At 40.0% G+C, this 27,693-nt stretch overlaps 1 protein-coding gene across 2 annotated transcripts in view; it reads right to left on the bottom strand.

Moving 5' to 3' along the window:
* LOC132386690 (ena/VASP-like protein) overlaps nucleotides 1-27,252 on the bottom strand; it is a 251,111-nt gene extending 223,859 nt beyond the window's left edge. The window contains exon 1 of one of the 2 annotated variants that reach the window (XM_059959060.1): nucleotides 27,144-27,252. Coding sequence is in view for 1 of the 2 variants with exons in the window: in XM_059959050.1 (XP_059815033.1) it covers nucleotides 26,596-26,600 (5 nt within the window). In the remaining variant the exon portion in view is untranslated. Of the gene's footprint in view, nucleotides 1-26,595; nucleotides 26,779-27,143 lie in introns of those variants that run through there. The other variant, XM_059959050.1, reaches the window with a different exon arrangement.
* Between the last annotated feature and the right edge of the window lie 441 nt (nucleotides 27,253-27,693).

The raw sequence follows: 27,693 nt of genomic DNA, 5'->3' as shown, positions 1-27,693 counted from the left end.
CCACATTGTTGCCTAGGATGGAGTGTTTCAGTTATAAGGAGAGACTGTAAAGGCTATGTCAGTTTTCCCTGCAGTGGAAGAGGTTAAGAGACATGATTGAAGTAACACACATAAAATGCTGGAGGAACTCAGCAGGCTAGCAGCATTTATGGAAATGAATAAACAGTCAACATTTCAGGCTGAGACCCTTCACCAGGATGGGAAAGGAAGGGGGCAGATGGGGGTATGGAAGGAAGACAAACTAGAAGGTAATAGGTAAAGCCAGGTGGGTGGGGAAGGGGTGGGAGAAGTAAAAGCTGGTAGGTGATAGGTGGAAAAGGCAAAGGGCTGGAGAAGAGAGAGAGAGAGAGAGAGAGAGAGAGAGAGAGAGAGAGAGAGAGAGAGAGGGAGGAGAGTGGACTAAGAGAGAAAAGGAAGGAGGACAGGTACCATGGGGAGGTGATACCATGGGGAGGTGATAGGTAGGTGAGAAGTGGTAAGAGGTCAGAATGGGGAACAGAAAGGACAGGGAAGGGAAAAAACAAATGACCGGAAGTTGGAGAAATGACTGAACATTGGAGAAATCCTGCATTAGGTTGGAGTTTACCTAGACAGAATATGAGGTGTTGTTCCTTCAACCTGAGGGTGACCTCATTGTGACAGAACAGGAGGTAGGAGGGAGATTAATGGGGAGGGATGAATGGACAAGAGAATCACAGAGGAAGTGATCCCTGTGGTAAAGATAAAAGAGTTCTAAAATGCAGATAGAATTCCAATCAACTAAAAAGACATACTAAAGGTGTAAATGAACAAATCAACCGTTGCTGAAACCAAAGCCAGAGGAATGGATTCTATTTCACCCCATGTTTCTTTCAGATTTCTCGATGGTCCTTACCCCATTCCTAATAAGCCTGAACTTCTCTCTACTTTTATATAATTTTTCTTCCATTTGGATGACTTCACACATATATTTCCTCAGATACCCTTTTAACATAAAAGGTCTAAAAACCCATTTTAGAGACAGAGATCTCAATTAGTGCTGTGAAGTTAACTTATTGGGTGCATAAAACTCCCAACTATAAACACATCCGTTATTGATATGCTGAGTGATATTATCCAACTGGCCTGCAAGCTTCCTTGAACTAAGCAACTTAGAGTCAGCTTATCTGTTTTGAAACAAGCCAAATTAAACAACCCATTGTCTTATATTATACTTCTGAGCAGTCTCATTGAATGAGCCAGCAGGCCTGAGCTATATACAGAGCTTATTTACAAATCTGCACTATAGAGTGATTGTTTTAGCTTCAAGCTGATTACTGCTTGCCATTTACATCTTAAGAACTGAAGACCGACTCATTTTTAAGACCAAAGGTTAAAGACAGCAATATTAGTTGGAAATTTACTTACATCTGTTTGTGACTTTACAAGTGGCAGCTGCTGTGTTTAGAAAGTGAGCTTTGTAATAAAAGCAAGGGCCCACTGGCTAAGACGACAATATCCATCACAGATCTATGTGAGAGATTTAAAGAGGATCTTAGAGACACCACTTCATCCACAGTGATTAGTACCTGGAAACACTATCTATAAGAGTAGTGGAAGCAGAATCACAAATAGCATTTAAGAAATGTGGAAATGAGCACTTAAATCACCAAGGCATATAAGGCTATGGGCCAAGTGCTGGAAGATGGGGATAATACAGATGGATCCCCAATGTTCAGTATGGACGTGGTGAGCAAGATGAACTGCTTCCATGCTATAAAGGAACAGTATAATGGTATACTTGTGCATACGACAGTAAACTTTATTTTGACTTTTAAGCTAGATGAGTTTAACATCTAGTTAAAGAGGAAACAAAGCCCAAGTGATCTTATAAGGAGTATATTAATGGGTCCCAGCAAATTTAAACAAAACATATAAAAGAGAATATGGGCCAGATGCTCAGCCATCAGATTTTCAAACAGTCATATACCAGATTATTGGAGATTTACTGTATGCAGACAGACAGACAGACATACTTTATTGATCCCGAGGGAAATTGGGTTTTGTTACAGCCACACCAACCAAGAATAATGAAGAAATATAGCAATATAAAACCATAAATAATTAAACAATAATAAGTTAATCATGCCCAGTGGAAATAAGTCCAGGACCAGCTTATTGGTTCAAGGTGTCTGACACTCCTTGGGAGGAGCTGGAAAGTTTGATGGCCACAGGTAGAAATTACTTCCTATGATGCTCAGTGTTGCATCTCGGTGGAATGAGTCTCTGGCTGTATGTACTCCTGTGCCTAACCAGTACATTATGGAGTGGATGGGAGTCATTGTCCAAGATGGCTTGCAACTTGGACAGCATCCTCTTTTCAGACACCACCATTAGGGAGTCCAGTTCCACCCCCACAACATCACTGGCCTTATGAATGAGTTTGTTGATTCTGTTGGTGTTTGCTACCCTCAGCCTGCTGCCCCAGCACACAACAGCAAACATGATAGCACTGGCCACCATAGACTCATAGAACATCTTCAGCATCGTCCGGCAGATGTTAAAGGACCTTAGTCTCCTCAGGAAATAGAGACTGCTCTGACCCTTCTTGTAGACAGCCTCAGTGTTCTTTGACCAGTCCAGTTTATTGTCCATTCATATCCCCAGGTATTTGTAATCCTCCACCATGTCTACACTGACCCCTTGGATGGAAACAGGGGTCACTGGTGCCTTAGCCCTCCTCAGGTCCACCACCAGCTCCTTAGTCTTTTTCACATTAAGCTGCAGATGATTCTGCTCGCACCATGTGACGAAGTTTCCCACCGTAGCCCTGTACTCAGCCTCATCTCCCCTGCTGATGCATCCAACTATGGCAGAGTCATCAGAAAACTTCTGAAGATGGCAAGACTCAGTGTTGTAGTTGAAGTCCAATGTGTAGATGGTGAAGAGAAAGGGAGACAGGACAGTCCCCTGTGGAGCCCCGGTGCTGCTGACCACTCTGTCTGACACACAGTGTTGCAAGCGCACGTACTGTGGTCTGCCAGTCAGGTAATCAATAATCCATGACAACAGGGAAGCATCCACCTGCATCACTGTCAGCTTCTCACCCAGCAGAGCAGGGCGGATGGTGTTGAATGCACTGGAGAAGTCAAAAAACATGACCCTCACAGTGCTCGCCGGCTTGTCCAGGGGGTCATAGACACGGTTCAGCAGGTAGACGATGGCATCCTCAACTCCTAATCGGGGCTGATAGGTGAACTGGAGGGGGTCTAAGTGTGGCCTAACCATAGTTAAGGAAAAAATGAAAATGTGGAAGCTACTCCAAAGTGCTCAGAATGATCATGTAAGTTAAAAGAAATTAAATAGCCTCAAAAGTAATCATAGGAATCATGAGACAGGTTAACCTATTGCTCCAATGCAGGCAGCACATTGTCCAGTGCACAGAACCTCCAAAAGCATCTCCAAAGTAAACCATGACTGTCAATACCAACAGTCAATTCCTCATGTCCTGTATACACTGCTGAAGATGTTTTGATGACTCATACCAGCAGTAGGAACATATCCCACCCACTACATTACTTGCCTCAGACTTTGTTCAATACAGCAATGTCTCCTTCCAATATTCTATCTCACTAACAACAATTAAAGGTTCATTCCTGACATTCTGATTTATATCATACTTAGAGGCTTAGCATTTTTGCAAGACTTACACCAACATTTCACTGCTTGCAAGCACCACATACATGCACTAACAAACACACACCCAAACACATATCACTTGTAGGCACGCACACTATTCATTGACGTATATCTCTCTTTTGTCCAAAATCAGCACGCAATAATCTCTCTCTCATGGAACAGTTGTTGTTTTGTTCGAGAGGCCACAGGAGTCTGCAGTCAACTGTGGGAGGTGGGGAAGAAAGGAAACAGTGAAGGTGACATACTTGCCATCTCATCCAGTAAGTTCTTCTCTCTTACAAGCTGGCAATAGTAGGCAAATCTCAAATAGCATGAAACAGACATGGCATCAGTCTTTTAATTGGCTTTGCACAAAACCTGCAGGCAAGCTTTTCCACTATGTAAGTGGTATCAAAAGTTTTAGATACCTATAGACCCACTATAATGAAAAATTCAGTAAGGATAAGTGGCAACTCCTCCACCATGATTCTCCTCAACATTGTTGCTCCACAAGGCTATGTTCTCAGCCTCCTGCACTACTGCCCGTTCATTGATGACTGCATGGCTAAATTTTGCTCTAACTCCATCTACAAATTTGCAGATGATAGCATCATAGTGGGATTTATCTCAAATAAGGAGGAGTTGGAGTATAGGAAGGAGATAGAGAGCTTGGTGCCATGACGACAACTTTTTCTTCAATGTCAAAAAAAACACAAGACCTTGTCATTGACTTCGGGAAAGAGTGCATGTAGTACACATGCTCCTATTTACATCAATAGTGTTGAGATTGAGAGGACCAAGGGCTTCAAATTCTTAGGAATGAACATCACCAACAACCTGTCCTGATCCAAACATGTTCATGTAATGGCCAAGAAAGCTCACCAATGCCTCTACTTCCTCAGGAAGCTATAGAAATCTGGCACATCAACTCATACATATTCTTTATCTTAGAGAACATTCTACCTGGATGAATAATGGCTTGATATAGCAACTGCTCTGCATGTGACTGTGAGAACTTCACAGAAACCAGCCTCCTCACTATAGACCCTTGCCTGTACTTTTTGCTGTCTCAGTAATACAGCCAGCATTATCAAAGACCCATCCCACCCCAGACATACTTCCTTCTCCCCTCTCCCATTGGGCAGAAGATACAAACACCTGAAAGCCTGTACCACCAGGTTCAAAGACAGCTTCTATCCTGCTGATATCTGACTCTTGAAAGGACAATCTCTATGATAAAATGGACTATTGACCTCACAATCTATATTTTTAAGGCCTTGAGTCTTTCAGCCTACATTCGCTATAACTGTAAAACATTCAGCATTCTGTTGTCATTTTCCTTTGTACTACCCAAATGAACTGATGTAATGAAATGAAGAGTATGGATGCAATTCAAGACAAAATCTTCCCTAAACAGTACCTTGGTACAATTGATAATAATAATCCAAGTTATCAATCTGTATCTCAAGCAGAAGGTGTCTGATATCTGAGTATGGAAGTGGAAATACAAACTACAATATACAGGCTGAAGTTGCAACAAAGTAAACTAAGTCTACTGACAATACAACTGTGAATATTTTACTTGAAGAATACTTGTGGCAGTTCTGCAATCTATTTTACCAGAACTATGAATGTCCAGATAGGGGATGAGTGACAACGGTTTTACTCAATCACATTTTGCATTTGTACATAGGAATCGCACATAATAGCCACAGTTATTAGGTTGCTACCACTTGGTTTGACCTAATGACTTAATTCATTGACACAGCAGACTCCCAGAAAACAAAGGCATTGTGACTGCTACGAGGACACCTACACTGGTCTACATGATGGGTGTATAATCACTATCTGGCCACTGATAGAAAATGGTATCCCTTGTAGTTGTGGTAGATCACTAAAATAAGACATCAACATCATCTGGATGATACAGATTTTGTGATTGTCAGTCCTCACAGTAGGAAAATCTGGATTCTAATCAAGCCATGCCTTACATTCAGGCAAAAGAGAATGAAGAGCACTGAGTTCCCTGGGAAAATAGCATTAGAGACAACCCTTATGCAACAACAAATAATTATGAGATGTTGAAACCATCTCCTCTTCCAACAGAGCTACTAACCCTCCATTCCCCTAATGAGGACTGGCTCATGGAAAATAGCATTAGAGACAACCCTTATGCAACAACAAATAATTATGAGATGTTGAAACCATCTCCTCTTCCAACAGAGCTACTAACCCTCCATTCCCCTAATGAGGACTGGCTCATGGACCTCCATCTTCTTCTTCCTGTGGTTGATAATCAGCTCTTCAGTTTCGTCAACGTTGAGTGGGGGTTTATTGTTGTGGTACCACTCAATCAGATTTTCAATCTCCTTTCCATGTGCCGATTCATCACCAACTTTGATTTGGCCAATGACAGCAGTGTCATCAGCAAACTTAAATAGGGCATTGGAACTGTACTTAGCTGCACAGTTATAAGTACAATGTGAGTTGAGCAGGGTGATAAGCGTACACCTGTATTGACGGTGAATGTGGAGGAGAGATTGTTGGCAATGCATATTAACTGGGTTCTGCAAGAGTGGAAATCCAGGGCCCAGTTGCACATATTAGCACCATCTGTGAATCTTCATGAAACAGTATCATCTGCAACTAATTTGTGGGTGTATGATGATCTATTTAAATAATGGTGAAAGTCCTTCTTGCTGCAGTTCAACTGTAAAGGATTGATAGAGTACATTAACTGGAGTACTAAACTCCAATTCAACACCACTAGCATAAAAAGAGCTACATGCTAATGTCAAGATCTACCATCAGTATACTCCCAGCAATTTTAGAAATGTGCAAATCATTATTGCACTGGAAACACACTGTATACCCACATTGCTATCAATTTGGTGCACATAGCTGCCAAACATGGTCACTGTGTAGCCAGATGTTACGGCCTGGGTCTCTTCACTGACATGTAATACCATTCCTAAGCATTTTCCAACGTGATCCACCAGTGCTTCATCTGCAGGGAGCAACAAAATGTATTCTGAATATGATATTCCTCTCAATTAAAGATTGTTGATCAGACCATGAAAATCAATTTGTTCTACATTAAAAATTCTTAATGTTTGACAGAAGTGTTGATTATTTTACTCATGTAATTACTGAAATATGACTGAATGTTAAAGAATGATATAGATATAGTTTTCTGATAATATTCAGATATTTACAAACTTCCAAATACATTTGAACAAATACCCCACTGTCCTAATAGCAGTTTTGAGGATACAACTATGCAACATACACAGAAAATTTCTGTGTATATTACATAGATGTATCCTCAAAACAGATCTTACAACATATGATATATGAATAGATACCAATTTCCATTATATTCCCACTGGCATTGATAAGCATCAATGAGAACATTATGGAGGGATAGTGATATTAGAGAAGGATAAACTGATATTGTACAGCATGTTGATATCAAGAAGAAGTTGTTGGGTTCTTTGAAAAGCATTAAGATGGATAAATGGAATAAGAAAATAAGAAATAGGAGCAGGAGTAGACCATCTGCCTCATTCAGCCTGCTCCACCATCCAGTAAGATCATGGCTGATCTGGTCATGGACTCATCTCCATCTACCTGCCTTTTCCCCATAACCCTTAATTCCTCTACTATGCAAAAATCTATCCAAACTTGTCTTAAATATATTTACTGAGGTAGTCCTCACTGCTTCATTGGGCAGAGAATTCCACAGATTCACCAACTCTGGGAAAAGCAGTTCCTTCTCATCTCCAACCTAAACCTACTTCCCCAAATCTTGAGGCTATGTCCCCTAGTTCCAGTCTCAGCTATTAGTCGCAACAACTTTCCTGCCTCTGTCTTATCTATCCCTTTATTAATTTTATATGTTTCTATAAGATCTCCTCTCATTCTTCAGAATTCCAGTGAGTACAATCCCAGGAAACTCAATCTCTCCTCATAGTCTAAGCCCCTCATCTCTGGAATCAACCTGATGAACCTCCTCTGCACCACCTCCGAAGCCAGTATATCCTTCCTCAAGTAAGGAGACCAGAACCGCTCACAGTACTCCAGGTGCAGCCTCACCAGTGCCCTGTACAGTTGCAACATAACCTCCCTGCTCTTAAATTCAAACCCTCTAGCAATAAAGACCAATGTCCCATTTGCCTTCTTGATAGCTTGCTGCACCTGCAAAATAATCATTTGTGATTCATTCACAAGCACTCCCACAACAGTATGCTGCAATTTTTACCATTTAAATAATCTGCTCTTTCATTTTTCCTTCCAAAGTGGATGACCTCACACTTACCAACTTTGCATTCCATCTGCCAGACCCTTGCCCACTCACTTAACCTATTTATGTCTCTCTGCAGACTCTCCGTATTTTCTGCACAATTTGCTTTTTCACTCAAATTAGTATCATCAGCAAACTTAGATATATTACATTTGGTCCCGCCTTCCAGATCGTTAATGTATAACGTGAACAGTTGTGGGACCAGCATCAACCCCTGTGGCACATTGCTCATTACTAGTTGCCAACCAGAGTAACACCCATGTATCCCAACTCCCTACATTCTATTAGTTAACCAATCCTCAATATATCACCCCCAACTCTATGCATCCATATCTTATGGATATGTCTTTTATTTCGCACCTTATCAAATGCCTTCTGGAAATCCAAGTAAATAATGTCCATCTGTTCCCCTTTATCCACTGTGCTCGTGATATACTCAAAGAACTCCAGTAAGTTTGTCAAGCAGAATCAATCTTTGCTGAATGCATGCTGCGTCTGCCTGATGGATCCATTTCTTTCCAGATGCCTCACTATTCCTTCTTTAATGATAGCTTCAAGCATTTTCCCAACTGCAAATGCTAACTGGCCTTTTGTCTGCAACCTGTTTTGAAGTGGTGTGACATTCACCGTCTTCCAATACGCTGGGACCTGCCGAGTCCAGAGAATTTAGGTGAATTATCACTAAAGCCTCTACTATAACCTACCATTTCTTTCAGTACCCTGGGATGCATTCCATCAGGACCAGGGAAATTCATCCATCTTTGGGCTCGCAAGTTGGCTCAGCACTACCTCTAGCGATTATAGTATTAAGGTCCTCACCTCCCATCACATCCATAACATCTCTTTGGCAAGTTAGAACTGCGCTCCTCTGTGAAGACTGACACAAAATAGTAATTCAAACTCTCTGCCATTTCCTCATTACCCAAGATCAATACCCCCTTCTCATCTTCCAAGGGATCTACCATTACCTTTAGCCACCCTTCTCCACTTTATAAAATAATAAAAACTTACACTATCTATATTTATATTTTTATGATTTAGCTTCCCTTTCTTTATTGCTTGCTTAATGGTTCTTTGTTAAAGTATTCCCAATCTTCCAGTTTCACATTACTCTTGGCACTTTGTACACACAAGGTTTTAGTTTGATGCCTTCTTTTATTTCCATAGTTAGCCAAGGCTGGCTCACTTCAACCTTACTGTCTTTGCTTTTAACTGGAATAATTTCTGTTCAGCATTACAAAAAATCTCTTTGAATATCTTCCACTGTTCCTCAACTGTCCCACCATATAGCTTGTGTTCCCAGTCTACACTAGCCAAATTCTCCTTCATCCCATTGTAGTCTCTATTATTTAGGCATAATACATTGGTCTTATTTTGAACTACTGTGCCCTCCATTTGAATGAGAAACTCAATCATACTGTGATCACTCTTTCCAAGAGGATCCCTAATTATAAGATCATTAATTTTATCTGCCTCATTGCACAGGACCAGATCTAAGAAAGCATATTCCCTTGAAGGTTTGGTAACATGCTGGTCAAAAAAGCCATCATGGGTTGCAATCTATGAAGTCCTTCTCAAGACTGCCTCAACCAACTTGATTCACCCCATCTATGTGCAAGTTTAAGTCCCCCATGATAATTGCTGTTCCAGTCTTACATGCCTCAGATATTTCTCTGTTTATTGCCTGTGCCACTGTAATGTTATTAGTCGGTCGCCATAGACAACTCCCACCAATTATTTTTCCCCTTTACTATTCCTAATCTCTACCTAGATGGATTCAACATTCTGCTTCTCAGACCTTAAATCATCTCTCATTATCACCCCAATCTGATCCTTAATTAAGAGCACTACACCACCACCTTCCTGCCTATCCTTCCGTATTACCTGATATCCTTGGATATTTAATTTTCACTCTTCTCCACCCTGCAATCACGTTTCTGTAATGGCTACTAAAACATACCCCTTTGTACTGAATTGTGTCACAAGTTCCATGATCTTATTTTGAATACTACGGGCATTCAGATAAAAGGCCTTTACACTCACTGTGCTTTAGAATCTTGTAATCTTTTTCTCTTTTGCACTTGACTTTTCTTTACTCCTTTCTTAATTTTCTCTTTTTTATCTTTTGTTTTTACTTTATCTTTATTCATGCTTTTCTTGTTTAATTTATCCATACTTCTCCAATCTGTTGAACCCACCCCCCTACTATTTAGTTTAAAGGCTCTATCCATAGTACTAGTTATGTGATTTGCTAGGATCCAGGTCCCTTCATTATTTCAGGTGGAGCCCGTCCCATTGGCATAGCTCCCTCCTTCCCCAATACCTGTGCCAATTTCCCATGAATTCCAACCTACTTCTCCCACACCAAACCTTAAGCCACGCATTTAACTCGATTGTATTTTGTTGATATTAATAATAATAATAATAAAAAGATTGAAAAAGAAAGCTAATCTAATGTGTTTGACTACCTCCTGAAACAGAGAATCCAGGTAACCCTCCACCTCGCTGATGTGCCGCAGTGTTTGAAGTGCAGATTCCAGGTCATCAACTTTGAGCCTGAGTTCCCCAAGCAGCCAAAACTTGCTGCAGATGTAGTCACCAGGACAACAATGGGGTCCACCAGCTCCCACACCATGCAGCTACAGTACATCACCTGATCCTGCATCATCCCTACTTTATTTAATTAGCTGTAATTTAGTGACTTTTTATTCAATCACTACAACAGCCTTACCTGCTACTTACCTGTGCCTTCCCACCAAAGCCGTAAATTCCCACTCGTACACTGGTCCACTCACACAATGGCCGCTCTGCCTTGACCCTGCTTTACTTTTGTTTGCTCCTGTTAATGAATTTCAAATCAATTGGTCCACTGTTAATGAGCCAAACCCAATGGAATGCTCCTTTTTTAAACTCTTCTCCCCGACCTGTGCAAAGCTCTTTCTCTCTCTGCAACTCGATTGGTCTGTCACTAATGCCAATAATCTATCCCAGATTATTGAGAGAAGCAAGATTGTTGGGTCCTTGACAGAATTTTTTTTTCCTATTTTGTCACAGGTAAGGTTCCAGAGGACTGAAGACATTGATTCCTTGTTTAAGAAGGGCAATGGAGACAAGACAGGAAATTATGGGCCAGTGAGCCTTACATCAATGGGAAGGAAATTATTGGAGAAGAATCTTAGAGACAGGATTTATTCAAATGGAAGTTGCTCCTGCTGTAGTTTAATTGTAGGAAGTTAGGACAGAGCATTAAATGGAATGTTAAGCTCAAATTTAACGTAATTAGCAAAAAAGTGTTGCATGCTGATATTAGAATCTTTCAAGCCCATATATTTCCACAGATCTGAAACAGATTTGCTAGGTTTTTGGAAATAATTTGGAAGATGTGCATTTTGGGTGGTTGATACATGGATCGAGTTGCTATCTGATCTTGACAATTTATTTGCAAATAATTCATCACTCTGCGAGGAGACTTTATCGGTACACTGTTGAATCAATAGTGCACTAACAGGGTTTCCTTGCATGGTGATGAAACATTTGCAAGTAAATTGTCAATATCGGAGAACAATTCAACCCAACCTCTTGTTAGGTTTAGTCAGCATGGCTTTCTGTCTGGGTCGTCATGTCTTATAAGACTGAGTGAGATTTCTGAGGAGGTGACGAAGATGACTGATGAGGGTATGGCAGTGGATGGTGTTTACATGAACTTTAGTAAAGCATCTGACAAGGTCCTTCATGGTAGGATAATACACTGGGTGAAGACACCTGAGATACACAGAGAACTGGCAAATTGACTTGGCCATCAAACACAGAGGGCATTATTCTGACTGGAGATCTGTGACTATTTGTGTTCCGCTGAAACCTCTATTGCTTTGATGGAAATGTAGGTGGGCTGATGAGCAAATTTGCAGATGACACAAAAAAATTAGCATAACTGTTGATAGGGAGGAAGGATACAAAATGATATATATGAATATAGATTAGTTAGAAATAGAGGTGAAGAATGGCAGATGGAGCTTAATCCAGACAGGTATGAGATGTCATAAAATAGGAAGTCAAACTATACAGTAAATGCCAGAACCCTGAGTAGCAGCTTAGGTCATCGCCTTGTAATTCAATTTCTTCAAATCCTCGTCCAAGTATATCTTAAATGTGATGAGTGTTTTTGATTCAACCAGAATTTCAGACAAGGAATTCCAGAATGCTATTGCTCTTTAAGAGGAAAAAATAGTCAACTCTTCCCCATTACTTTGCAAATCAACTTAAAGCCACATTCCCTAATTAATTTCATCAACTCATCTCCTCTACAACCTTCCACATTCTTTCTGCAAGGGGTGATATCCTGTATATATTACAAGATCCACAACAAGAGTTTGGGAAAACTATAGTATATTTCACATCTCAGAAACTATCCCTCAGTGTAGGGAGACTTGGATTCTACATTCAGTGTGCTAACACAGCCTTTAGCTGATCATGGAAAACAATATTTGAAAACTATGATCTGAAATATAACACTAAGCTCATAGTCTACCAAGCAGCAATGACCCTGACCCTCTTATATAATACGAATATAAAGGTCTAAACAATATATAACTGGCACTGCTGAATTACTACAAACGCTATCAGTAAGACAATCTTCAAGTTGTGGGGAAGATAAGCAAAGTAATATCAACATCCTGCCTCGGGTTAGCATCCAGCACTAAAGCATGGGAATAAGTATTCAGAAAAGCACCAAGCACTTCAAGTTTCTCTGATGAGGTATGCAAAACACAAGCCCAAAGACTGGAAAAAGCATTCAGCAACTCAAACCAATTAACTATGTTTTATCATGCATCTGTCAAGGCTTTGCCCCTCCTGCACAGATTAAGCTACTTTGGCGCTGGTAAAACTCAAGTGAAAACAAATTGTTGATGACCTAAGGGACCATCGAAGTAGCTCTAGCTGTGACCTAAGTGCTTTATATAGTACTGACATTTCCCCTGCACTCTTGTTTTAAGGCTTGGCCAATAAAGGCAAGCAATTATATAATGTGCCTTGCTACAATCCATGAAGGGCACATTAAATGTCAAATTTTCATTAACACTCATTACCTTCTCAAAAAAAATTCAATTCAGTTAGACATGCCTTTCCTTTAATCTCCAGCATCAAGGCCATTGCAAAAGTGGATTGAATAATGATCCACTTCTTTTTCTTGAGGTTTTCCTTGCTTCTTGTAGCACCTTGGAATAAATTTTATTCACACTTGATGATTACCTACTTGCTAGATGCTAGTACATTTGTCATTGTTTTTTATATTTATTCCTCTATGTTTAAAATTTTCAGTTCCAACTCAAAGTACAGATTATTTTTCCTTGTCAGTTTCTTTAATTTGTCATAAGTGGGGCTAATTGATAAAGTTACAATTCCATTCCATTAAATGCTGAAGAATGAGATCACTCCCTCACCAGTTCCAGCTATGACCAAATTCCTCACAATGTAAGAACATCAGAAATAGAAGCAGGAGGATGCAATTCATCTGTTTGCGTATGCTCGTTACTCAATAAGACAACAATTGAGCTTTAACCTCAGCACCACTCTCCCATATTAACCCTATAAAATTCCTTGTTTCCCCTGATATCTAAATATCTATTGATCGCTGTCCCGGATATATTCAGCACCTGAGAAAGAAATTCCATTGATTCTGTATCCTCACAGTGAAGATATTTCTTTTCAGTTCAGCCTTGAATGGGCAATTACTTTGAGACTGTAACTCTGGCCCTTGACCCCACAGGCAGATGAAACATCAACTCCCTATCTACTTCTATGAAATGTCATATAAATTCTGTATCCATCATTGATATCTACTCTCATTCTTCAGGACTCGAGACAAAATAGGGCAAATCTGCTTAATCTTTCATTATGCAACAATCCTAAAAGCCTTGAAATCAAAATGGTGAATATTTGCTGCACTTTCAATATCAAAGGTATATTCTTTCTTGGGTAGAAGATCAGATCTGTATACAATATTCAAGATGTGGTCTCATTAGAGTTCTATAAAATTGTAGCAAACATCCCTACTCTTGTACTCAAATCCTTTTACATATCATCTGTCTCCTTGATTGCTTGCTGAAACTACATATTAATGTTCAGTGAGGTTTTACACGGACCAGGTCTGTATAAGAAAGCGAGTTATGATATGCAGAGGGTTATTTCAAGACCCAAGAAACAATTCTGAGAATGGTTGGAGGCAATGTTGAACGCACATCACTCTGGCAGGGTTTGCAGGCCATTAATTCCTACTAAGTAAAACCCAGCATCTTGAATGGCAGTGATGCTTCACTACCAGGCGAGCTCAATGCTTTTTATGCTTCCTTTGAAAGGGGGAATAAAACCACAGCTCTGAGGATCCTTGCAACGTCCAGTGACCTTGTGATTTCTGTCTCAGAGGACGATGTCATGTTGTCTTTCAAGAGGGTAAACCCTCACAAGGCAGCAGAACCCGGTGGAGTATCTGGCAAGGCTATGGAAACTGGCACCAACCAACTGGCAGGGGTAATCAAAGACATCTTCAATCTCTCATTGCTACTGTCAGAAGTTCTCACCTACCTCAAAAGGGCAATAATTATACCAGTGCCCAGGAAAAGCAGTGTGTGCTGCCTTAACGATTGTCAACCAGTAGCACTCATATCTACAGTGATGAAATGCTTTGAGTTGCTTTGGTCATTGCTAGAACCAGCACCTGTCATAGGAAGGACCTGAACCCACTGCAATTTGTCTATCGCCACAATAGGTCTACAGCAGATGCGATCTCAATGGCTCACCATGTGGCCTTGGATCACCTGGACAATATAAGTAGCTATGTCAGAATGCTGTTTATTGACTATAGCTCAGCAGTTATCACCATCATTCCTACAGCTACAGAACCTAGGCCTCTGTACCTCCCTCTGCAACTGGATGCTCGAGCTCCTAACTGTTAAACCATAATCTGTGTGAATTAGAAATAACATCTCCACCTTGCTGACAATCAACACTGACACACCACAGGGATGTGTGCTTAGCCCACTGATCTACTCTCTCTTTACACCCATGACAGTGTAGCTAGGCAGAGCTCAATTGTCGTCTATAAATTATGATGATACAACCATTGTTGATAGAATCTCAGATAGAAATGAGAGGGTGTACAGGAGTGAGATCTACCAGTTAGTTGAGTGGTGCTGCAGCAACAACCATACACTCAACGTCAGGAAAACCAAAGAGCTGATTGTGGACTTCAGGAAGGGTAAGATGAGGGAATACAAACCAATCTTCATAGAGGGTTCAGAAGTGGAGAGAGTGAGCAATCTCAAGGTCCTGAGTGTCAATATCTCTGAGGACCTAAACTGGACGCAACATATTGATTCAGATATAAAGAAAGCAAGACAACAGCTATATTTCATCAGGAGTTTGAGGAGATTTGGTTTGTCAATTAAACACTCAAAAACTTCTACAAATGTACTACAGAGAGTATTCTGACTGGCTGCATCAGCATCAGGTATGGAGCGGGGGCGAGGGGCTACTGCACAAGATTGAAATAAGTTGTAGAAGCTTGTAAAATTAGTTAGCACCATCTTGGGTACCAAGACATCTTCAAGGAGCGATGCCCTAGGAAGGTGGCATCCATCATTAAAGACCCACCACCACCCAGGACATGCCCCCTTCTCATTGATACCATTAGGAAGGAGGTACAGAAGCCTGAAGACATACTCAGGAACAGCTTCTTCCTCTCTGCCATCTGATTTCTAAATGGACATTGAACCCCTAAACACTACCTGTTTTTATTTTGCACTACTTATTTTAACTTAACTGTTTAAGAGACATACAGTATATATACTTAATGTAATTCAGGTTTTTTTCTCTATATTTATTTATCATGTATTTCATTGTGCTGCTGCCATAAAATTAACACATTTCACGACATATGCTGCTGATATTAAACCTGATTCTGATACTTAGGTGTGCCTTTGAATACCACCAACCTTCAATTTCACTACATAAAAAATCTCCAGTTCTATTTTCTTAATAGTAAACAGTCACACATATTTCTAGATTAGATCCATTCGCTACTTCCTTACCTTTGCTCTTTGCCAGTCAATTTCCCCCTGCCTTCTGGACCCTCCTCATAATTGATACTATGGCCAGCAATGGTGTGGGTTATCAGCAAATACTGATATTTACATGATTTCCTCATCCAAAATAATGATATAAATTGTGAACAGTTGAGGCCCTTGGACTAGTGCCATTATCACCCCATTGCTCACAGCGTCCATGTGTTCTTTTTATCTCCATTTTCCACATTGATATGTTATCTCCAATTCACAATGGTGAATGTTGTTACTCTATGTGATACACTTCATTCAAGAAGGGTAATAGATGTAATCCTAGGAATTACAGATCAGTAATTCTCATGTCAGTAGGGGGTAAACTAATAGAAAGGATTCTTAGGACAAGATCTACGAGCATTTGGAGAAGTATATTCTTATTAGGAATAGACACATGAGTTTGTGAGCGGCAGATTGCGCCTCATTAGTCTGATTGACTTTTTCAAGGAAGTGCCAAAAGAAATTGCTGAAGATAAGAGCTGTGGATATGGTGCATATAGATTTTAGTAAAGTGTTTGACAAGGTTTCCCATGGAAGGCTTATCCAAAAAGTCATGAGGTGTGCAATCCATAGCAACTTGGCTACATCGATTCAGATCTGGCCAGCCTGCCCAAGGCAGAGGGGTTTATTTGATGGAGCATATTCAAAAGGTTCAAAGGTTCATTTTATTGTCAAAGTACGCATGTACAATTCAACTCTGATATTCGTCTTCTCCAGATATCCATGAAATATAGAAAAAAGACATCAACCCCCTCCCAGCACAAAAAGGAAAAAGAAACAAAACTCTCAAACCCCAAACTCTTTCCCCATCTCCTCCCTCGCACAAAAGCTAATAGATTGCCCACATAAAAATGGAAGCTGAAACATCGAACCCCAAATCCCCAATCCCCTCCCTCACAAAAAATGCAGCAACAATAACATCAAATCCCCAACTCCCTCTCTCATACACAAAAACTAACAGGTTGCCCACACAGAAAAACACCAACAAGAACATTGAACCCCAGTTCCCCAACCCCTCTGCCTGGAGGTCATTGACCAGTGGTGCTTTGTAGGGATCTTCACTGGGACCCTTTCTTTTTGTGATATTTATAAATAACCTGGATGAGGAAGTGGAACGGTGGGTTAGTAGGTTTGCAAATTACATGAAGATTGATGGTGCTGTGGAGCATATAGAAGTTTGTCATAGGTTACAGTGGGACATAAACAGGACGCAGAGCTGAGCTGGCAAGTAGCAGATGCAGTATAATCTGGAAAAGTATAAAATGATTCACTGTGGAAGGTTGAATTTCAAGGCAAAATACATGGTTAATGGCAGAATTCTTAGCAGTGTGGAGGAACAGACAAATCTTGGGGTCCAAGTCCATAAATCCGTAAAAGTTACTATGCAAGTTGATAGGGTGGTTAAGAAGACAGACTGTATGATGTGATGTCCTTCAATAATCAGGGGAATGAGCTCAAGTGCCATGAGGTAATATTACAGCTCTATAAAACTCTGGTTAGACCACACTTTGAATATTGTGTTCAGTTCTGGTCACTTCATTATAGGAAAGAAGCAGAAGCATTAGAGAGAGGACAGAGGTAATTTACCAAGATGCTGTCTGGATTTGAGAATATCTTTTATGAGGAAAGGTTGAGCCAGTTGGGGCTCTTCTCTTAGGATCAAAGCAGGATGAGAGGTGATTTTGAACAAGATGTATAAGATTATAAGAGGCATTGATAGATTGGGCACATAGCATCTGTTTGCAAGAGAGGCAATGGGTCATACCAGAGAACATCGTTTTAAGGTGTGTGGACCAATGTTTAGAGGAAATGTTGGAGGTGGATTCTTTTTTTTACACAGAGTGGCAAGTGCTAGGAATGTGCTACCAGTGGTGGTATAAGAGGTTGAACAATTAGGAGCATTGAAGAGACTCTTAGATAAGCACATGGATGAAATAAAATGGGCTGTGTTCAGAAGGAAGGCTTAGGAGTAGGTTAAAAGGTCAGCACATCATTGTGGGATAAAGGGCAGGTACTGCACTGTACTGTTCTATATTCTATACTATGCAATGTGGTGGCACCTTAGTGAAAGTCTTCTAAATGTCTGAAATTGGCACATCAACAAACTTATCAAACACAATTTCATAATTCTATGTTAACTGCCTGAACCTATTACACTGGACAACAATTTTTTTCGAAAATGTTGCTTCCTCAGAAATATTTTTTGTTTATGACAGACCACTTGAAGCTGAACACAAATATAATTTCAGAGTATTTGTATAATGTGGGAACTTGGAGAAACAAGAAATTAACTTTTATTGAATATAATGCGTTTAATGGCATAACAATGCTGACGCTTTGCAATAGTTCAACTAAGCTAAAATGTTTTGTTGATGATTTTCATTTGAACTCAGTTTCTGAGGCTTCTTGCTTAAAAGTTCAACAATAATCAGTCAGCATTGATGGGTTCCAGTTGCCCTGATACTGTTTGTCCATGACCGCAATGTGTTGGTGAAACCTTTCACCATGCTTGTTACTGACAGTGCCGAGATTTGCAGGAAAGAAGTTGAAATGGGGATGCAGAAAATGAATCTTTAGTGACATGTTGCACATTATAGGTTAGGTTTAAATGCTTGAAGCATGTTGTCAACCAGCCGCTCGTAGTTTGATGCTCGGTAGTTGCCAAGAAAATTTTCAACAACATCCTTGAATGCCTTCCATGTGATTTTTTTCCAGACCCATGAGAGATTGTTCAAATTGCCCGTCATTGATGACCTGTCTGATTTGTAGACTGACAAAAACTGTCTTCCTTAACCTTGACATCAGTTATTCTGACTTGAATTATGAATTGGAATAATATAGGTGACTTCAAAAAAATGGTGCATGATAGGGAAACTTCATGGTAATTTTCATGATCAGCAGCACAGACTCCATAAGATACACTCAAAAGTATTCAAGAAGCAAAATCTTTGTTGTCCAGTGTTACCATTTCCCAAGTGCTCCATTACCACTTAATAGATTGCCACATTTTCTCTATTACTGATCTCAGGCTATAGCTATCTATTTTCTTCTGTTCCTCCTTTGTTAAATAGTGGAGTTACATTTGTTACTTGTGGGAGCTATTCAAGAATTCATAAAATTTTGGAAGATAACATCCAGTGCATTCACGATGTTCAATTGTAGTCATTGTATTATATTGAGTTATGTTGTAATGATATAAATACAGTGCCCTACTGTAAGTTATCAAAAAGCTTAGAGCAGGGGTCAGCAACCTTTACCACTGAAAGAGCCACTTGGACCCGTTTCCCACAGAAAAGAAAACACTGGGAGCCGCAAAACCCGTTTGACATTTAAAATGAAATAACACTGCATACAACGTTTTTTTTGCCTTTATGCTATGTATAAACAAACTATAATGTGTTGCATTTATGAAATTGATGAACTCCTGCAGAGAAAACGAAATTACATTTCTGCATGCAACAAAAACATTTTGAACTCCGAAAAAAAGACGTTGGGTTGAAAGTTACTTTTAAGTAAAACACTCAATGTCTATTTGAGTCCTTCTTGTATTTATGAAAAACGCCGAACTTAAATTTTCCGCCAGCAGCAAACCAAAAATAACATCAGCCAGCTGTCAGCCTGAAAAATAAAAGGACTATTTCACTGAACAATGAAAAAATATGAATATACATAAAATAATAGGCAATTAAAATATTTATCATACTTGGTTAATGGGATTTCTGCTCCTGGACCTCAGCGCACAGCGTCTGCACATCAGGGCTGTATGACGTCACCTTCATCTTTACACAGGATCGCAAGCTGTCATCTGTGAGGCGTGCACGATGTTTGTTTTTAATAAAGTTCATGTTGGAGAACACCTGCTCACTTACATATGTGGATCCAAAGATCGACAGGACTCAAAGCGCATACTTTTTAATGTTTACATAAATGTCGGGCATAGCATTCCATGTTTCGAACACAAGTTTGTCCGGTTTCGGAAGGTTTTCAATATCACTCCATTTGTGTTTCTGAGCAAGAACGGCCTTCTGACGGGCAACATCTTCAAGGTCTGCTGTCAAGCGTCTAAACTTGGACACCCATATGTCTTTGTCGGCTATGTCGGCCAGTTCCATCTCAAGATCAGGTTGACTCACACCTGCCAATGCAGTCGTATTCAGTAGGGAAGGATCGATGCTTAAGGGAGTGACCGGGAAGGATAATGTGTTTTTTTCCTCTCTGAACTCACAGAAGCGTTTCCCAAACGATGTTTGCATTGCGATGATTGCAGAATGTAAATACTCCGAAATTATCATGTCGTGACCTTGTTTGAACTCTCTCAAATTGGGGAAGTGAGACAAAGTGCCTTTCTGTAAATCTCTGGCAAGCACTGTCAACTTGCGCTCGAATGCCAAAACATCCTCCAACATGTGCAGGGCTGTACGTCCTTACCCCTGAAGAGCTGTGTTCAGCGTGTTCAGGTGCGCTGTCATGTCTACCATGAAGTGTAGCTTTTCCAGCCACTCTGGCTGTTCCAGCTCAGGAAAGGTGAGCCCTTTGCTGCCCAGGAAAGTTTTCACTTCTTCCAGACACGCGACAAAGCGTTTCAGCACCTTCCGTCTGGACAGCCAGCGATAAAAACACGTTGTAGCGGTGTCAGTAAACTGCAGTCAAAGATAGCTTTATTCGAACTAAACAGCCTTGCTTTTAAGCCTCCCTCAACCCAGCCCCCATGGACGCAGATGCTGCAAAAGACGAGTACTCACAAACCCCCGTAGGCTATCTCCCTTAGCCGGAATGCTGGCTAATTGTGAGCCGTTTCGGATGTGGCAGGAAATGTGTCGCCACACTTAGATTGTACAAGATCACCATAATCTTCAAATTTAGATTTACATTTCAAAAGCTAACAAACTAACATAAAATACATTTTAATTAAATACTGACCAATTATTTCCCAAAGCCACAGGGAGCTGCAGCACAGAGGTGAAAGAGCCACAAATGGCTCGGGAGCCGCAGGTTGCCGACCCCCGGCTTAGAGCAACAATAAAATGATAAGTAAAGTGTGCACTAGGTTTTACTTTGGTTAAAGAAAATTATGTGTTGCTGAGGTGAACATAGGCATTTCCATTTAAAGCTGTGTTCTACAAACTTTTACAGCCTTTGATATTCTGATGTTGTTCCTTTTATGGTGTTGAATCAGATAAACATATCACTACTTTTCCATTTGTCAAACCCTGCTCCATTTCTGGAATGTTTTGTTCATCAGTTCATGCTTGGTTAACGGTGTTTGATTGTTCTATGGTTGAAAAGGCAAGGTGCTTAATATGAATGCAGTCTGTTTGAGTGCACGTGTCCAAAAGGTCTTTTTATTCTGCTGTCATTTTGAGAATGTTCCTCATCTTTATATACATGGACTATTTGCCTACCTTAACAAGGTGAAAACCTCTGGTTGGATCTACTGGATTCTGAAAGCCTATCTTAATGACACACATTCATTTTAATTTTGCATAATATGTAGCTTCAGCTATCTCAGTTCTCTGTATTTCAGTGATAAATTTTACTATTAAGTCCTATTAGGTTAGGACTTTATTCCTTGGAAAGTAGAAGATTGAGGGGAGATTTGATAAAGGTATATAAAATTATGAGGGGTATAGATAGGGTAAATGCAAGCAGGCTTTTTCCACTGAACATGGGTGAGATAAGAACTAGAGGTCATGGGTTAAGGGTGAAAGGTGAAAAGTTTAATAGGCACATTAGGGAAAACTTCTTCACTCAAGAGCATGGAACAAGCTGCCAGTGCAAGTGGTGGGCTGGATGCAATTTCGATTTCAATGTTTAAGACAAGTTTGGATAGGTACATGGATGGTCGGGATATGGAGGGCTATGGTCCCCATGCAGGTTGATGGGAATAGGCTGTTTAAATGGTTAGGCATGGAGTAGATGTGCCAAAAGGCCTGTGTCTGTGGTGTACTTTTCCATGACTCTACGAGTCTAACTACATGGATCATAAATACAGCTAAAACATATCTTAAAATAAATAACAATATTCTGTAAAAGACAAAAAAATCACAACTGGATGAGTTTGCAATATCTAAATGCCAAGGTGTTGACACAATGACTCAAGTGTCAACACGTCTAAAACTTCCACAATAATTAATTTTGTATGAAAAAATGACTACTAAGCTACACAAGTTCAAGAACATCAATCCATAATCCAGACATCAGCTTATTAATTGGATCTTACATTTAAAACCACTGCATTCATGTAAAAATATCCTTTAAAGAAGAATTAAATTCTATTTATTTTTAGCGCCTTGGAGTGGGTGTATATAACATGTCATTGTATTGAAAGTACTGTCTTTTGGTGGCATAATGAAGTGCTTCATGCTGCCACATAATTACAAGCAAGATATGCTAAAATGTGCATCCAGTGTTTTGTGGCATCAGAATCTTGTCACTGTATGAGAGTAGAAATTATACCAATGTGCACATAAAATTTCAGAGCCCACTTCCATTCACTAAGGATCACAAAGTGATTTCAAACAAGCACCAATATGCTCTGAACACTACACCATTCTGCAAAGCAGGTACATTTTTTACGTTAAATGTGAAAATATTGCCTGTTTTGAGGCTCTGTATTTTACCTCATCACAGTCATACCGAATAAATCCTCATCAAATTAATAAAATGTTTCTAGTGACTCTTCACTGAGATCACATGAATTCATTAGCAATTTAATACGATGGAATAAATCAACAAGGAATGTATACAATGAGGAAATTGTGTTCAAATATTTTTCTTTAAACAATGCAACAAAATTTTCTTACTGGTATAACATGGTAGATTTAACATCAATTTAGTGATTGATGCATACCCTGCTCTCTCAGCAATACAGAACTCCTATAGTATATGTCAAGGAAGAACTGTGGAATTATCTGTAGCATAATTCCACAGTTCTTGTTTAAAATTATACCAATAGGGACTTTTGTCCTTAGGATTTTCCTGTTTATTTGGGCATTCGTTCTCTGTAAATTGGTGGTCACATTCACAACATTAACAATGCCAGCAATTCAAAAGTACTTCACTGATGAAAAGTGTGTTGGGACAGGGTGAAGTTTTGAAAGTATTACAGCTTTCACACATTTTACTCTTTCTTTTAGGAAATTAAAACTTAATTTGGTCTGTTTAATCCAAATAAATGATAATCTGCACAATTCCAAAACTCACTGGATCAAAATTATCAAATCCAGCAAAAATGCTAGAATGAGGGAGTTTTGCAATGCTAACCAACATGTTTGATCATTCTAAAGCTTAACCTCTAATATATTTACTTTTGCAAGTTACAAATAACTTCTTAAGCATTTATAAAAGTCAATCTAATAATTTTCATATTATTGTTCTAACTTTAGGTGCTTTGTAGTCTGGCTTTTAACCATGAAGCAATCTTTTCATCATCATACCTAAAAAATGTGTTCTCAATTCCAAGTTTGCAACATAATCCAACTTTAGACATTAGATTTCTGTGTTAACAGACAATACATAGATTTTGGGCCTGCATCTTAATCAATGGTTCTGGTTAAGTCCACATAGGTAATGAAATATATAAATAACTTGCAAAAATCATATTTTGTTTTCTTAGTACATCAAGTATTACTGGCAATAAAAGATAAAACTGATACAATTCTGTAAACTACTAAACAGTGTGGGTGATACTTGTTCTTCTATTGCCCTGTGTTTAAAACATATGTAAATTAACAGTTACAGTAAGTTCTCTCTATAAAGACTAGCTCTTTCAGATTATTGAAACTTGACCTGGAAATGCCATTTTGGAGATATAGCATATGCTATAATGCTATATCATTGGGGACTTATTGCTTTCAATTTCTGTTTTTTTTCTAACAATGGAAAGTGAGTACTGAGAAGCAGGTACCAAGAATAAACGAGTCTTTTAAATTTTTCAAGGAAGCAGTGAAAAGACAGTTGTCCAATTTGGGAGAGCAGCTACATGTGCCTCTTTCTAATTAATGCAAGGGTGTATTTTTAAGCCATTCAAAACTATCATAAGACATTCATTGAGCATTTGTCCTTTAAAGAGCTTAAGAAATGCCCCAATGTTGGCATGGCAGGAGGTGGATTCATAATTCCCCCATGGTAAATTCCATGAAACTTCAACACTTGCATGCACTTCCTAATTAGGAGTTACAGAGCAGCTCTGGCATAGGCTTGCAAACAAAATATCAGTTTGCCATCTTAGGGCACGGCAGAGAAGGTTAACTAAACTATACAAGGTAAAAGTGGTAATGCAAAATTGCATGGTTGTATGAGTACAAGTATATGATTTTTTAATGTATTTGAACAAATAAAAGCAAGCATTTAACATAAAGTAATACAGAAAGTACAAATTATGATTCAAAACAAGCTTAACTTAAAATTACATTCTGTGAGCTCCCAGCATATCACATAGTGGGTGAACACATCGACTCCATACCCACTTGAATCATGCAGAACAGGAATGTATTGCATTCAGTCTCTGGCTTGTGTTAAATTAGCTGAATTCAGCTAGGGTAACAGTGAACACAAAAATAAAACAAAATCATCACCTAAGATTTCTCCTACTAACAACTACCCACCCAGTGATGCATACTGGAATAGGTCCATGTGCACTATGTCAGGTGAGGGCAGTGTTAGCTATAGCAGTGATATCATCACTATTAAACAGTCTGCTGATAGGTAAAGTCTAGCCTGCTGTAAGGATAGTGATTGGATGCAATACAAGAACCAGCAATACTCTCTGAAACTAAACCCAATATACCACATTTGAGCCAAGAAATAGTGAGCTCTCCCTCTCCACTTGTACCACATATGGCTTGACTATTACGCTTCACATTCTGTCTTTACCCTGCCTACTAGCTTCTTCACTTCTGAATTCCAGTATCTCCACTGCTGTTAATTTCCCTCTATTACATTTGAATTACATTACCCAATGAGCTCTACATCTATTTATCTGGTTTTATTGTAACTTTTACCATTCACCCTCTTAGCCCAGCTGTTTCTCTCCAAATCTCCATGTATTCTCTTTTGCCTCTGATCCTCAGAAATTTAGACATACTGCGGAAAAAAGTCTTCCTATCACCTCTGAAGTACCTGTGAACCTCTCCTTAGCCATAGACTTTTGGAGACTAAGAATAAGGTTTAAATTCCATGATTATCAGCTCAAAACCTGTGTCAGATATGATCACCTGACCAATGATCATCATAAAAAAATGACTTTTTATTGTGGGTTTAGTCTTGCATTATTATAAAAATGTTTTATATCATTGCTAAATGACAGCAAATGGGTATTTTTCTCTTTGACATTACCCAAATTAAGAATAAGAGTATGTTTGAAATATAAATGGCCTTTCATAATTTTGATGCCAAAAATGCAACACATCCATGTGTACTGTACAAAACTATTTTACCAACACAGCACGTTAGTGTCCTAGTCTTTTTTCTACAAAAACAAATTTCTAAATAATCTAACAACCAGAATTCCTGTGAAGTGTTTTTCTATAAGGTAAACAAGTTTTACAGCAACACAGTTAACAATTTAAACTATTTCATACCTCTCCACAGTTAAACTAATCCTTGATATTAAAAAGTTTAATTAAACAAACTCCCCAGAAAGGAAAAAGAACACTTTTTTTTACATAAAGTGCATTTTTGAGTTTTCTCATTTTCTTGCATATTCTTAATACAGGGCCATTTACTAGCAGATGGTTCTTATGCTAGATTGGCTTTGCCAATGTGCATCGGAAGATTCGTAGATCAATCCACTAACAATAGGAACGTTGCTTTACTTGTTTGCTATGAACCAATTTCAATATTCAAACTCATTTCTTTAAAATATTAAATAAGATAGCAATGCCCCTAACTGCATGTTATAGACTGTGCGTGACATCAGTGTTACCGCCTGGCTTCTCCTTTGCAAACCTAAAATTCTGTAGTGTCATTCCTTCTCGTAGCCAACCCATTGGTTAACCGCTTGCTGCAAACCGCATCTAGTTTACAACTTGATTAAAGTGAACAATTAAATAAACAATCCCTACAAGGGCATTCATTTGTTTCCCATGTCATTTCTAGTCACGTTAAATTGAAAGATATGTTACTAGGTCACCGGCTACATTGCACGTATAGGCTGTTTAGTTTGGAGAGAGCACGCTGCTGCAATAGCAATGAACGCTAACTCGGATGATCTGAAAACATCTGTAGAGTGTGTGGATGCCGAGCTGAGACAGCTGCATCTGCAGCGCTGATCAACCGGGGCTACAAACGGCAGCGGCTACTGTGCAGAGCGGGAGCCGCCAGCCAGCCAGCAAGCAAGCAAACACTCGAGCACACAGACCATCATTACACACATCTAGCACCCACCATCTGAAAATCCTCCTCTCTAGCGGGAGCCCTCTTCGAACACTCACTGCCGAATAATTATTGGTTTAGTTATTTTTGTATTGGCATTGCAATAGGGATGATCCGTACGGGATTTTGTGTGTGTGTGTGTGTGTGTGTAATGCCATTAAATCTTACCTCATTTCCAGAAGAGTATTCTATGTCTCTGTGCAGGGTGTGTGCGTGTGGTATGTGAGTGTGTCCACCCAAGGAGCAGTAGGGGCCGGTTGCCACGGTGTTGCCAGCGGCTCGGTGTCTCCTCAGTGTTTACACAGCCCAGCTGTCAGCTCCCGCCGCGCGCCGCCCCGCGCGCGCCCTCGCCCGCCCCGCCGGCCGCTCCCGCCGCGCGCCGCCCCGCGCGCACCCTCGCCCGCCCCGCCGGCCGCTCCCGCCGCGCGCACCCGCGCCTTCCTTCCCAAGGAATTGCACTGTCGGCTGCAATTACTATCCAAACAATTTTAATTTTAACTTGCTGGCCCTATCTCTCTCTTAAATGCATTGCGCTCTTTATACCCTTTGTTTTAATTACTCGGCTGCCCCCTTCCCTACTTCCTCTTCCTATGCTTTTCCTGACATCGTTTGCCAAATCTGACGTCGCCCGGGCTCTGGCAGCAAGCTCACGTTCCGCGGGCTGCTGTGATGCCATATTAAGTTCTCCCTCCTCCAATCTGAGAGCGAACACTCACGCTTCCGTCTGCAGGAGCCCAGCGGTAGAGACGGCCCTAACTGAGAGACATAGGCGGGGGCTTCTGCTGCAAAGAAGGAGGAGGAGTGGGACGCATGATCACAGACAGCGGTTCTGGTTAATGCTGAGAAACAGTGCGGGAGTAGGGAGTGGTGATAGTACCTGCTGCAGGAAGAAATTGCAGCTCTCATTTTACAGCACCAGAGGAGGATATGCTAGGGTTTAGGATTCGCTCATTAGCCAGCGAAAAGCAAATACCTGCAACAAGCAAACGGGTTGCCACCAACAAATGAGGAAGAACGTGCGACGGAGGGAAAGGACCTAAATAGCAACAGATTTTGTTGAAATCACACACACGTACGAAAAGGAAACAAAACACACTGGCAAGAATTGACATATATTGTAGGTGTGAATTCCTCCAATTCTCGACCTTGGCCAATAATCTGGTCTTGGTGTTCAAATTTTTGCTGATTTTTCAGATCCTATCATCATCGCTAATCTAATTAGAATAATAATTTGAAATGCACAAACTTCCCAATTTGTTTTTTTAT

Source organism: Hypanus sabinus, chromosome 2 (assembly GCF_030144855.1).
Source record: "Hypanus sabinus isolate sHypSab1 chromosome 2, sHypSab1.hap1, whole genome shotgun sequence".
Taxonomy (NCBI): Eukaryota; Metazoa; Chordata; class Chondrichthyes; order Myliobatiformes; family Dasyatidae; genus Hypanus; species Hypanus sabinus.
This window is presented reverse-complemented; position numbering and strand designations above follow the sequence as displayed.